The following is a 14,980-nucleotide window of genomic DNA, read 5'->3' as shown; positions in this document are numbered from 1 at the left end:
ACAAATGTCAAAAGTTAAATAAATGGTTTGACGGAATATAAACAAAGTAACTTTTGACTTCAACCTACCCAAACAATGGTAGGAATAATTGAAAATTTTAACTGACATGAGTTCAAAAATTGTTTGTTGTTGTACTTGGAACGATATTTAGCGACCTGGGGGGTAATTTACGTGAATTATTATTATCGAACCGTTACGATATCGTAGCGACTTAGTCCTTGAACTGCTTTTTCGTATTCACGTGACAGTGAACGTCTACGAGTCCAATTTTAAAGTCGTTCGATCCAAATGTCGTTAAAGCGTATTTTAGTATTTGATACGAACTTAAATCGACTCTAAACGACAAGTCATACGTATTCTGCTAAAATTTTGACAGTTCTTTCAATAGACTCTCGACGACTAAATGTCAAATTTCACAATCCAAGACGTCGTTCATTAGTCGTTACGTTTCGATTCTACTCATATCAACGTTCGTTCAAGTGATGCGTGAATACCCATTTTGGATAGGACTTCGATCGAACGACTACGTAACTTCAACGATATTGTGATAGCTTGAACTTACGTGAATCGCACTACAGACAAACATGCAGATACTGACCGTGTACACATATACATATGGACGGTTTTCTTGCATATTTGCCTATTTGGCTCCTTTGACGTGTATCGAGGAACCGATCAGCTCGTGGTAATGCGAGTTTGGTGTTTGCTGTTTTTGTCGAGTAAACAAACAAGGCTTTGTCACATGTGCTTTCTATACATGGTGATTGTTTGCCAAATATATCCAATATGCAAATACAAATAGTCGTGTGAGTGCCATCATGACAACAAACCAGTGGAGTGCTTTCACAAAAAAATTATAAATGAATAATCTCAGTACAGAGTACTAAAAAAACCGACCTCAAAAGTACGTGGAATTACGTCTATTTGCTAAGTTTTATTGAAATATCCCCTAGTTCGCCACTATACAGGACTTGACACTGGAGATAATAAAAATCGGTTCTCACTACTCAAAGTATATTGAGAGAAAAACGCCTAGAATTGGAGAAATAGCAAAATCAACCATTAAAATAATTGCTCCTAAATTAAAGTTAGGCGCTATTTATAAAAATGAATCTTCATGCGTGAACAGCCATTCGAGGGGGATGATTTTCTTCAAAATGAAATGGGACCACTATGGAAGTTCCAACAAAAAAAGAATCATGAAAATCGATTCACAAATACCGGAGTTATCGCATCACATACATACAAAAAAAGAAAAAAAAACGTACAGTCGAATTGAGAACCTCCTCCTGTTTTGAAGTCGGTTAAAAAGAGAATACTTGTGGATTTATTCTTAATAAAAATTAAATCAGAATTGGACTTTATTTACCAGTTACATGTGGACATGACGCATTTTTGGCCAACTCAAACCGATACCGTGTTGATCAGTACGTTGATACCCTAAGAATCTAAAACATTCTAGAACAATCCAAAAGAAAAGACACCGAAATCCTTTGGATGTTTAGATATTTTTGGTTAATATGACGGTTTAGATAATTTTGAACTTAATTAAAATGTACATAAAGATACTAGTATAAAATAATCTTAGTAATTCATTTAGTAAAAAATATCCTAATAACGTAGTAAATTTTTACATTCTTCGTTCTCGTAATGGAATTACATTGTATAAGCAATAAAAAAAAATAAGCAATCTGATTAATATCAAAGAATGAAAATGTAAATGAGAGAATAAACTGAAGAGTAAATTATAAAAGGCGTATTTAATTAATTAATAATAACAATAATAAAAATTGTAAATATTGGTGTAATAATTAAAACAATTGTAGTAGAATATTAAATGTTTTAATTGCTGATTCTGTTGGACAGATTTGTAAAACTAAATTATTTTTAACGCTAAAAATATTTTATCACGGCCTGAAAAAACATAAAAATGTACTGTGTTTTGTAACATTTTTAGCAAAATGATTTTTGTTGGTATATATATGCGATATAAACAGTGCATATAAATTAGCATGTGACTTCTAAATAATTAATTTAATAGTGAAAATCTTTTTTTATGAAATACAGCTGAACATTTTAACACAAATAATTATTGTATGAATTATTTTTCATGAAATGTATTTAATTTTTTATAGTAACTTTACACGCGGTACAAGTCCGATGTCCTTTTTCTAGCGCCACCATGTTACGATAATCGAATACGAATTATTTTACATTGACAGTTATTTATTCTTTACGACTTCAGTGGTCGAGTGGTTACGCTGAGTTCCCCGGTTCGATCCCGGCTGGGTCAACGTAGAAAACTTTTCTATATTGTCATTGTTTGGATATTTGTGGTGCTGTCATTATTTCTGATTTCCGTAACACGAGTGCTTTAGTTACTTTGGGCAGAGAACAAAAAAATTAACGAGAATGGACATTTGATTGAACGGCAACAAGTCTGTCGTTGAGCCGTTTTCGCGCTAAGACGGCTTTGTTATTTGAATATAGTTATCATTTATTCATTACGAAACTTGTACGTTAATATATAACACCATTATAGGTTACTATTTATAATGGTCATGAGTTGTGCTGTGTACGGCTGTTTATCATCATCTAAACGATAATACCTATATACCTAATGAACATGTGTAATTAATTAGGACTCTATTAATAGAATTATAGATTCGCTTTAGAATTTTCAATATATTGTCGCTCTGACCACGTAACGTAATAGTACGAGAAAGTGATGGGTAACCCTGCTACTTCACGCACACATTTGCGCGTGTGCAGATAGCACCTTGCTGTATGTAGTAGTAGTAGGTAAATAACTTTCGACTGTTGTATGGAGTGTCCGGGGAGTGCTTTGGGATAAGAACAACGTATATGATGTTGTCTAATATTTATTATACTAAAAAACTTGCTGCATTATGTATATCCACGTCTACAACACTGGCATATATTATGGCAAACTGTCTTACAGCAATCAGAATTTTTATTGTATGAAATTTTAATTTTCAAAAAGGACAGGCGTTTATGTCGAATCGCCGACGGCACGTTACTATTTACTAAAATATAAAATAATTGTTTTTTTCAACAACGTAACGAATTACTCTTTCTAAAACTAATTTAGTTTTACGCCCAACAGAATTAGTAACAAAATTATAAATTGTATTAAACATTTTTCTGATGTAATAGAATTATGGTAGCTACCTTATATAAGCCATGGAATCACAAATTCATTCGTAATTTTGTAACAAAAACTCATTTAAACTACATAGCCCGTTCACATGACAGTCACATGTGACACAAACTGAAGAGATCAAACGCCATAGTATGAATCATAATTAGATATCTAAAACATAAACAAAGATGTTAAAAAAAAATTTAAACCGCAATTCGATTAAACTTAGAACAATTCACATTTTGCGATATTTATTATTACTTAATTCCGTTTAATACAAGAATTGTGATAAAATACTTAGGTTGTAAATAATTTCATGATACCCGTAACACAATTGGGATCAAAAACATTTTTTGTGCCGCCATTTTATCACGTCATAGATGTCATTCGTGCTTCGTTTCTCGAATTCGAATGTTCTCGCGATTATTGCGTGTTGTTGCTAAAGTTTTTTGTTTATTGGTAATATTTTAAAATATTATATAAGTTAAATTGTAGAAAATGAGAACCTCCTTTTCCAATTCCGTTAGGAATAGAAGGTTTAGCACACCTCCATTCACCCTTGGACAATGACATTTCTGTGTTTACATTTTGGAGATCTAATTATGTTTCATACTATAGGTAAATATTGTCGCCTCATGGTAAAAACCTTACTGATATTTGTTGAAGAAAAACTATAAACGTATGTAGAGACATACAATTTAACTAAATAATTAGTTATCTTTAGTGACCTAATTAAAATATTTTTTTATGATACCAACCGAACAAGTTGTGCACATGTTGGTAAGCCACCTGTCCATAGCAGTTGTACAGCCACTCAGAGCTTTAAATCGCAAAGATCTCAGGGACTCTGACACCGTCACCGTCACCCTGAGACAAAAATTGACACGTCTCATGTGCCTGTAATTTGACCAGTCCTTACCTTTCAAAAGCGGAACGCAGTAATACTCACATTCTGCTTGACGGCAGAAATAAGGTGGCAGTACTTCTCTGGGCGAACTCTACCAGGAGCTCTACTACTACTAATCTACTCCTTGTTAATATTTTAAAAATAACCCTGTATTTTTCCTTGCCCTTTCTTGGATCAGATGCGTGCGATAAAGCGCATGAACCGTGTGGACGGGCCATTAGCCAGTAAATATTAAATACGTTGATAAACTTTGTTGTTCATACAAAGTATGTCTGATGTATCATACTACATAAGTAGAGATGTCTTTTTTAAAGAAATTTATTTCTCTTAGGAATTGAAACTATTTTTCCGGAATTAAATCGCGTATATGGTCACGGTTGACTATAGGACCTGTAAAGGGCCCGAAACGTCGGTTTGTTTGAAAAAACAAATATACGCGATTTAAGTCCGGAAAAATAGTTTCATTTCCTATGTGTAACAATCGCGAAAACCTAAGAACTCGAATTTATTTCTCTATTAGAACACCCTTTAAAGTTAACGGTAATTCCACAAGAACTTATTATTATCAATTATTTTGTAACACAAATTCCTATCGTAACAAACAAGTTTTTCTAAATGTATACTGCTTCTGTTTTACTTCCCACGCGAACTTCAAGAGCTGTAAAATTGCGAATTTTTAGGAAGATGTAGTTCAAAAACTGTTCTAAATGTTAGATTTTCGTATTAAGAAGTCTTGGGTATTTTAAAGATAATCCCGTATAAACAATTTCAGACGAATGCGCGCGCATATTCAATTGTTTTTCTGGTCAGTTTTAAAGTGACCGGAAGATTATTCCAACGCCTTCAAAATTGAACACATGATTGTATTTTTCTCTATTGAAACCACATACTGTTATTATTGTAAATGCTACCTTATTGTCTTGCCAGTTGTGTTCAATTCTGCACGCGCTGAAGCGCCTGTACTCCGTTATGACCTGAACCATTTATAATGACTATGTAATTCCAATACTACCCTATAAACTAAAACATATTTAGTCATGTATAGATCTCTAAGGCTGAACATATCTTATGCAAGTCTTAAAATGGTTGTAATCCTTTCTTTAATAGCTAATCATTATTTAGTCATTAAACTTAGTTTAGTCAGTCCTATTCTGCCTTTATAAACATCACTATAGAGTTCTGCATTTCACTGCTTTGCATGCCTTCTCTACATTATTTCATTTTCAATCTTAGGCCGCCCACGCAGGCCGTGTATTTTAGAACTCACCCAATGACAGATTTTGAACTATTGTTGTCACTGTTGAATTAAATAGAGAGTGAAAGAGATGACAATATTTTTATATCTGTTGATTTAGTTTAGGTTGACAATTGGGATCCCAGAATCGACAACAATATTATGAGTGAAAAAAATGTTTTCATTGGCGCATTGTCAGAAACTATAATTAGTATACGTACATATTTTCTATAAAGTGAATTTAAACATTAAGGCAATGGCATAGCGGTCATTTTGCAATTTAAACATTATATAGTTTTGTTTGTGTACTCAGTATACTACAAAACAATTATTTTTAAAGTGAATGTGAGTATCGTAAAAGTTAATTTTATGATATAAATATCGTCATATCGAAGTCGATTCTGACGTATACGTTTACTAAAACTAAATTGATTTAGACAATGTTTAAAAATATTAAGTACAGGGTTACATTTAGCTAAATTCATCAGTGTAAAAGGTAGTTCTGGGAAAAAACAGGAAGCGTTGAAATTATACAGCTGAATTGAAATGAGTGTGGCTATGGGCTAAGGTTATTTTTATAGATGATGTCAATTTTACACTGGCTTCCCTAAAAAAGGCAAAAAAATAGTACAGAGTATTGGAAAACCGTCATTTCAAAAGTCATTCATCCCCTAGTTTGCCACCCTTAGAGGTGGAATATTTTCTTCAAATTTAAATGGGACCACATCTGAGGTACCCTCTTTCCAACAAAAAGTATCATCAAAATCGTTTCTCAAATGTTATCGCGTAACATGCATACAAAAAAAACATGCAATCGAATTGAGAACCGCCTCCTTTTTTGAAGTCGGTTAAAACTACCTATCATACGAGTGTTGTGGCCAGTGTCAACGCAGCTACTAGTAACCTTAGTAATTAAAGGTTTATTTGACATTTACTTACGTCATTTTCTACTGCCATAAAAAATTTAGTCTTAATAAATACACACCAGAATCAAAATTTAGTTTTAATAAATACACACCAGAATCGGCGCTTTCGTTTATTTAAGTGATATTATCATAGACTGCTATAATTTACTAGTTCAAATTATAATTAAAAAGACATTTTTATCGATTATTATGGATTAGATGTAGTGACGCATTATATTTATTTAATTTGTTTTTTATATTTGAAATAAGAAAACATTTTTTTTTATTTCAAAGACGGTTTGTAAATGAAAATAACTCTGTCCTCATTGTCATAACTAACGCATTTGCGTTTCAGTAACTTTCGACATATTGCCACCTAAAAACTTGTTTCTTTCAAAAATGTCAATTACGCAAATTTAGCTTAACAATAAAAGTGAAATAAGACACGAAAAACCGCTTATAGGGAGTTGTAGATCTTGTTTCGCTGATTCCAGATGTGTTAATAAGTCAATGTCGCTGAAAATTTCAATTGCGTTAGTCACAGGCCTACCGATTAACTGAGTCAATTCCTGAGGTAGCTGCGCGGTGCGGGAGGAGTGACAGTTTACGTAACAGCTATGTCCCGCTGCACACGCGATAATTTTAACAAGATTTTTCTAACGATATTCCATAAAAAGTTGATTGAAATAATCTCAGTTCATAGTACTAAATAAACCGACCTCAAAAGTCATTCATCCCCTAGTTTGCCACCATTGGAAGTGGAATATTTTCTTCAGATTTAAATGGGACCACTACTAAGGTACCCTCTTTCCAATAAAAAAGGTATAATCAAAATTCGTTCACAAATCGACCCCTGCTACTTAAAGTATCGTATGTCCAAATTGCCAAGTTTACAAGGGAGCGTTTTAAAATTCTCCGTTTTATTCGACAAAGCTCGTTACTCACATAGAGTGATCATCTAATAGATCATCTAACCGGTATCTAAAATTTTATAATACTCTATGTGAGTAACGAGCGTTGCCTAATAAAACTGAGAAATGCTAAAGTCACGTGTTATGCTTAATTCAGTGAATTCAGGCAGCCCTGTAAACTTGGCAATTTCAACATACGATACTTTACGTAGGAGGGGTCGAAATGTTAAATGCCAATGTTATCGCGTAACATACATACAAAAAAAACATACAACGGAATTGAGAACCTCTTTTTCTGAAGTCTGTTAAAAAGTGCCACCACCAAATTAGTCTTTTTTTATGACTTAGCCTTATGTATATTATGACTTGACCCCACGACCATACTGCACCGTAGTAATGCTCTTACCAGCTGAGTTACGGGTCAAGTTACCGAGTTGTCGAAGTTCTCCTATGTGTGTTTGTTTAAAATCTGTACTGGGTTTAAGATCTGTGTACTGGGTATCGGCATTCTGAGCCGCTAGTGACATCTAGTGAGAGATTTTAGAACCTTCTTCACCATCTTGTCCGTCGGGTCGAAAATTAATTAATCATAATAAAAACTAGCAGAGTTGTTTCATAGAATAATCAACTGCCTCCATGGCCGAACGGTTACCATGCCGGACTACCCGCAGAGGTCCCAGGTTCGATTCCCGGGCCGGGAGAAATATTTGTATGACCTACGTTTATTTCTCTGGTGAGTTTGGATGTAATTTGTGGTCACAGGGTCTCACTAGTGCGGAGCTATGTAGAGTGTGAGCGTTATTATTATTATTATTAATCAAAAAGCTACATCTACGTCAGTTGAAGCACCTATGGAGGTGCTGGCTGCGGTGACGGAGGTTCTAATATCTCTCACTAGTCAATTGTTGTGAAATGATATTTAAAAAATTTCATTGATAATTGAGATTTATTGACAAACCACATTAGCACATTTTTCAATCAACCTTTTATTGAATATCGTCAGAAAAATCTTGTCGAAATTAGCGCGACATAAAGATCTCGGGGAAGCAACCGCGCAGCTACCTCAGGAACCGACTCAGTTAAAACAGCAGGCCTGTAAGGACGGCAGAACTGTACCAATAGGTATCGTACCGTATTTACTCATGTACTTGCCACTGCTGGATACAGCGCTTCGATCATGTGTTTCCACTATGTTACTAGTGATTACGTAAACTTAAAATACAATTTTCTATGGCAACTTGTACAGCGCCCCTAGCGGGCACAAAATGTATTGTTTCGTAAATAATTTACGCTTTCATTAACAGCAACTGTCATTGTAAAATATCTCAATTGACCAGGGCCCCAAGTCTGCTAATGTTGAATAATCGATAGAGTGTCAATGGCATGATTTTGTACGTTTGCAATTTTTCGGTATTCTGCTCTTGGCGAATAGATGACATGTCGGTAGCGCAGTCTAGTAATATTAAATGTCGCACACCTCATGAAAGAATAGCGTAAGTGGAGTTACGTCAAAAACGTTTATTGTTCCATTAGATACAGCAAAATATAACTTATGGAGATGCCACACGGTGCGTTGAAATCAATGCAGTTGCGACGACGTAACGCCCGTGTGGCATCTCCCTAACCCACGTCCTCTCCAATTCTTGTAACTCTGTCGAATAATACTATAGATAAAGTTACAAGAATTAGAGAGGATGTGGGTTATATTTTTCTGTATCTAATTGAGTAATAAACATGTTTGATTTAGCTCCACTTATCCACTGTGAACAGGCAATAGGTACTATCTCAATTTTGACAAATTTAAAGGATGGAGAAAAAAATTGTTTGCGTCATTTATATAGCATCCGGTTTATTAAATAAAAATACGTAGGTTTTAAATATTTTTATTACACGTGTATGTATGTACATTACGTACTTTTATTTAATAAACCGGATGCTATATACATGACGCAAACAATTTGTTTCTTCATCCCCTGTAAAGTTGTCAAAATTAAGATAGTGCCGGTTGCTAGTTCACAGTCGTTATGCCATTCTTCCATGAGGGGATGGTAGGGGGTGATATATTGAATTTGAGCGCCAAATTGCAGGATAAAATTAAGATATTTTTAGTAATTTCCGTGATAGTTTTTGTAAAGCAACATCGATCGATAGTAATTGAATGAATTAATGCCATCGCAGTCATTCCACTGCCACACTATTGAGACTCAACTGCCATACAAGTAAATTTTAGCAGAGTAAGTGTGAGGCCAGACGAGCGTAATTTTGTGAGTTGTGTAGATTGCGCTAAATTCGGATTCACATAAAAGTACGGTTTGTTTCACACGACGACGCAAAATGAGTTATCTGCCGACTCACGGCCGTAATGACGACTGACTTTCGGTCGCATCGTGGGACGGACTGGCGCGGGTGGAGGTAGGGGTGAGAGTAGGGGTCACTTTGCTATAAACGCTTAAAAAGCACCTGAATAAAATACGTTCGTCTGGCGCTCACAATAGAATTACGGTCGAGCGCAAACTTGGGGATCAAAACAATTTGGCAGATATTTAGTTTGTACTGTTATTTTCACGTACGTTATAAAAATCTTCTATTATTTTAACAAATTGATCAATTTTATTTGCCAATGTGCGTTTTAGCATAGTATAAATAAGACAAGTAGTGCAACACCCGCCTTTTCAGTGTCGCGATTTATACCCGGCAAAAAAAGTTGCATTTCATATATGTAACAATCGCGAAAATCTAAGAACTCGATAAGTTCGGTTATTTATTTCATAAACGTAACCAACATTCAGTCCAATGTCGATAGAATATTTATCGACTGCAATCACTAGCATAGGCAACACTTTTGCGCAGTGAACTGTCATTTTACTCCATCTTCAAAAAAGACGAAATTATAACGTTTCTATAAAGTTACACTACTTGTCTTATAATATGATTTTAGTCAGTGGCGTAGCGTGGTTTACTGTCGCCCAGGGTCAACAAAAGTAGTTCGTTCGGGCAGGCTCGGCTCGATTGTGTATTTGTGTTAGCCTGCCGCCGCCCTATAATATATAATTAAAATTGTAGAAAATGAAAACCTCTTCCAATTCCGTTAAATATAGAAGGTTTAGCACATCTGCATTTGACAAAGACATTTCTTTGTTTACCTTTTGGACATCTAATTTTGATTTATACTATCCCCCGCGCTACGCCACTGGTTTTTGCGTTATTTTTATATCTGATTATGAACATTGAGCCATGATGCCTAGTCATTCTTTTAACTGCAAATCCTGGGGCTATGAAGTCAACGCCAAAACTCATGATGCTTATTTACTTAAAAAAAAACAACTTAGTTTCACCATCGAACAAGTAGTACATAACGAGTAAGGTCGCGTTCCCATTATATCGTGACGATAGATAGTGGTGCAGTTTAAAGTGTCGTGGCGTGTATATTTAAATGAAGATGTTCACGTATAGTACAACACGATAAACTGTCGTGTACTACCACTTTTTAACGTTACGATGACAGTATGTCGAGACAATGGCAAGAGCTAGAACGACAGTCGTCTGACGACAAATAAACCGTCACTATAAAAATGTTAGAACGAATAATCGTAGCCACTATTATTGTCACGTTTTATTTATCATTGTCTTACATATCTGCTAACGACAACGCGACTGCCGTAAACCGATAAATAGTTATCACGAATTAGTGGGTAAAGCTAGACACGACAGTCGTTCAACGGTAAAATAAACGTCCACGACACAGACACGACAGATAGTCGTGATATGGGAACAGGCTAGACGCGACAGTCGTCCAATGATAATTAAAACGTTACGACATAATGAGATCGCGCCCTAACGAAGTATTGAGTGCGTTGTTTGTTATCCAGAATAATATGCACTTCGAATTTTGACGCTGACTTCAAGAAATTCGTGTCATAGGCTTTACTACCATAGACTAGACACAAATAAGCTTGTCGCGACTGAAAAAAAGTACTATTCTGCATACTGTAGACGTTTACAACCTGAAGAAGATAGTGAATTAATATCAAATTTCTAAATCCATTCGCGGTTTCAATTTAAACAAAAAGTACAGGAATTCGTTTCGTATTATTCGTGCGTGAGCCTTTGGAATATTTAGGTACTTTATTTCTTGAATTCATCGGTGAATTTTTTGTCACGATTGGACGCCCTAGGCCCGAACCTACTGGGCCTTAGGGCGAATCCGCCACTGCTCGATGAAAGTTACTGACTTGGAGGGTGGTTTTTAAGACGACGACAGTGCTGCCATGCTTTCGAATCAATTTCATCGTAAAAAATATGACTTGGGTCCGATTTTATAGTAGTTTCATAGTTGACGGCGATTGCTGCCAACTTCCACTGCAGTCTGTAGCATTATTCTGAATAGTACCTTTAGTTCGTGCATAATTTAATTTAATAAAATCCGCTAAACTTGTCTCTAACCTTAGGTGGTAAAGCTGGACTGGGGTCACTAGAAATTACAGATATTCACTTAATACAATAGAAACAATTTTCATTGTATTTATTTTATGAAGTCGGCCATTGATGTATATATTTTAGTGAAAAATATCTTGCAATATTTTCTTCTTATGTACGGCTAGGGAATATTTGCAGCGGCAAATACGTGACTAAATTGCGCGCGCGCAATGATAACACAGATAATTTGTGAAAATGGCCAGATATGGCGCTTGGAATGCTTTTGAACGTCACGCAGATGCGCTCGCGTAATTAAGTAGCTTATTTTCCGCTAGGTAGACATATACTAGCCTAAGTAGTCGTTAAATCTAATTAACTTATTTAGTTATGTAATTTAATAATAAAATATCCCAGATATAGACGTGACACTGTACCATGTGATGAGTTAAAACCAAGTTACTATGATGCCGAGATCAAGACAACAGCGGTAGTGTGTAGGCCAAGCTCAAATAAAGAGCGCCAGAACTGGCGCCGCCTAATCAGAAACGGCGTAAAGCGAAAGAAAGCCCTGTATTTAAATTTGACATATTTAATTAGCAGACACGATTATTTAAATAGTAACATTGGTAAATGTTTGACAGATAATTCGCAGAAACAGAACTCTTAAATGGCAACACTAAACCGTAAGCAGTACACAGTTACGAATATTGCTTTTACACCTAGAGATAAAATGACATTTCGGACTGTCATTTCTCGGATTCGGAACTTATACGAATAGGACGTAGTAAAAACCGAAAATGCCACTGAGTTGTGTTTCCCCATACGCTAACCTGCTGTACACTAAGCGTCAAAATAACGTATTCGTTTAGTGATTAGTGTAACTGATATCTGAATATTTAATTTTTTTTAAATAACCTCGAAATGAATTTATAATGCAGTTACATTTTCAGACGAAAACGTTTTAAATTAAAACTGCACTTTAACATCATTGACATTAGTTTGCTATTTACACCTGTGCCGAGGTCCTTTGATATTAAATTTTTAGATATATGAACAACACTGCATCGCATTAAAAGAAAAAACAACGCAGCGCCCGCGCAGAATGATCCATTATTGTAACTTATATAATTTAAAGTTTTGGGATATTTTGTTTACTACGTACAAGGTGTCAAAAAGATTAATTTTATTACAATACATTTCTGTTACGTTTCTTATGTATCAACCAATAAAGTGTTAAACATAAACTAAGTAGACATATGTAAAAAAGTCTCGCACGAATATATCCACGGAGTAGTGGTCTCTGTACTTTTCTAATATAAGGCGTGTCGGAATCAGCATATGTTTTATCGTCAAGGAATGAATAAAGAAAGAAAAAATAGCGGATTTTTATATGCAACATGTGTGTTACATATTAACAGCTAACCGAAATTGTAAAGTCATACTGCCCTGCTTGCCATAACTAACGCATCGCATTTCGGAACTTTCGATATATTCGCACCTAAAGCTTTGTCATCTAAAAAAAGTCAATTACGCTGATTTCACTTAACAATAAAACTGAAACTAATTTAGATAATAAAAAACCGATTAGATGGGGTTGCAGATCTTGTTCGCTGATCCCAGACATGTCAATAACTCAATTTCGTTAAAAATCCGATGTACTTACGATATGGATGGCAGAATATGCAAACCAACCCTATTTTTCGTGACCATAGCCCGAAACGTTGGTTTGTTTGAAAAAACAAATATATTTTATGTAGATTCGCAAAAATAGCTTCATTTTCTATGTAAAACATTCTTGAAAACCTAAGAAGTCATTACGTACATTATATAAAACTAATTGATGATTTATGTTTCATTTAAATATGATTTTATTTCCAGACTTAAAATAAGTCTTTAGTATGATTTAAAATCTAATGAAGGTATTTTATTCTTTGATGTAATGATGATATTTGAAGACGATAAAGAATTCTTTAAAAATTATTTCGCCATTGTTCTTTATTTTTTGAAAATACCTTTTGAGGTCATTTACATATGGCAGTTTAATGTGGCGGCATTTTTCTTCTTCATCGTCTTCTTGGATATCGTCGGAGATAGTGCAAATCCGCGTATGTAGCATTGGTAAAAGGCGCGTATCTGCACTGAACCAAATTTTACAGGAGAGCCCTCCACTAACTAAAACGCTTATTTGAAACGGTTATTTGACCATTTGACACTTAGCCGCGGTTTAGTTAGTGGACGGCAGGATTTAACGTTATTACTTTGTTATTTCAATGGCTACGACTTTCATTTTTGCATTAATTTATTGTCTATGGACTGATAACAATAGATATCACGCTAACTTTTGGATGCCACGACATATACGCGGATTTGATTTGGTAAATTACCGAAATGGAAACTCATAATCCAATGCCAGTTACGAGTATCCAGTGCTAGTTACGCGTATCCAGTGCTAGTTACGCGTATCCAATGCTAGTTACGCGTAATTTCATTATCCCCGACGATATTGATGGTTTCGATCCGAGTTTTACGCTAATAATTTAGGGATTTCGCAAGATTTGCTATTGAACGATTATTGTAGGAGTACAATGTGATAACAAAGTTCCAATAGGAGTTGAGACTCGTTTGAGCAAATTCTTTTTCTATATAATCTTTGTTGACACCTGTACTGTGTATTATAAACAGTGTGATTCCGTGTGTGTGTTAAACGGTAAATAAATATAGATAGACTGAATTCTTTTCGATTATATTATAATGTCTGTACATAGAGTATGGAATAAATACGTTGACATTTGCAATATCTATATTTGTTTTATTTTATCATATATGAAATCCTAATTAATATAGTCTGAGATTGTAACAGCATTACCATCTACTATACCAATACCACGGATTTATATATTTCATAAACTGGACCGCGCACTTCAATATACCAATATTACAAATTTACACATTGGGTTACGTTAAGGTTTATTTTAAGAAAAAGCAAAAAACCGAGTCACGTGAGATAGCTCGAAGTAGTGATCTGTCCTTGTCTAACATGTTGCCAACGCTAAATATAATCGTCTGAAATAGTGGCTAGTCTATTAAATTTTTTAAATTTTGGTTAAATAAATATTATTAGTTTAAAGGTAATATGCTTTTACTACAATAATACAAAAAAATATATATCTACAATGCAACCTTCTATTATGAAGTAGCATATCAAATAAATATTGGTATACTTATTTGATATGCTACTTCATAATAGAAGGTTGCATTGTCATTTGTATTATGAAATAATATTAGTAGTTTTGTTTATACGCCTATGTATAACCAAAACTAATATTATTTCATTTTAAAAAGCCACATTTAAAAAAGTTAAGAACAATATGGCTGGCTGATATGTGAATTTGGAACCACTATTGGAAAGAGACGCATTACTACTTTGAAGCCTCTCACTTGCCT

The 14,980-nt window shown here is 34.6% G+C and overlaps 1 protein-coding gene across 1 annotated transcript in view; it reads right to left on the bottom strand.

Moving 5' to 3' along the window:
- Window positions 1-640: 640 nt before the first annotated feature.
- The window catches only part of LOC113227520, a 53,117-nt gene continuing 38,777 nt past the window's right edge, over window positions 641-14,980 (bottom strand). The window contains exon 4 of the mRNA XM_026460456.1: window positions 641-706. Within this exon, the coding sequence (XP_026316241.1) occupies window positions 641-706 (66 nt within the window). The remainder of the gene's footprint in view (window positions 707-14,980) is intronic.

The sequence above is a fragment of the Hyposmocoma kahamanoa genome, unplaced genomic scaffold (assembly GCF_003589595.1).
Source record: "Hyposmocoma kahamanoa isolate Upper Pololo Valley unplaced genomic scaffold, ASM358959v1 211, whole genome shotgun sequence".
Taxonomy (NCBI): Eukaryota; Metazoa; Arthropoda; class Insecta; order Lepidoptera; family Cosmopterigidae; genus Hyposmocoma; species Hyposmocoma kahamanoa.
This window is presented reverse-complemented; position numbering and strand designations above follow the sequence as displayed.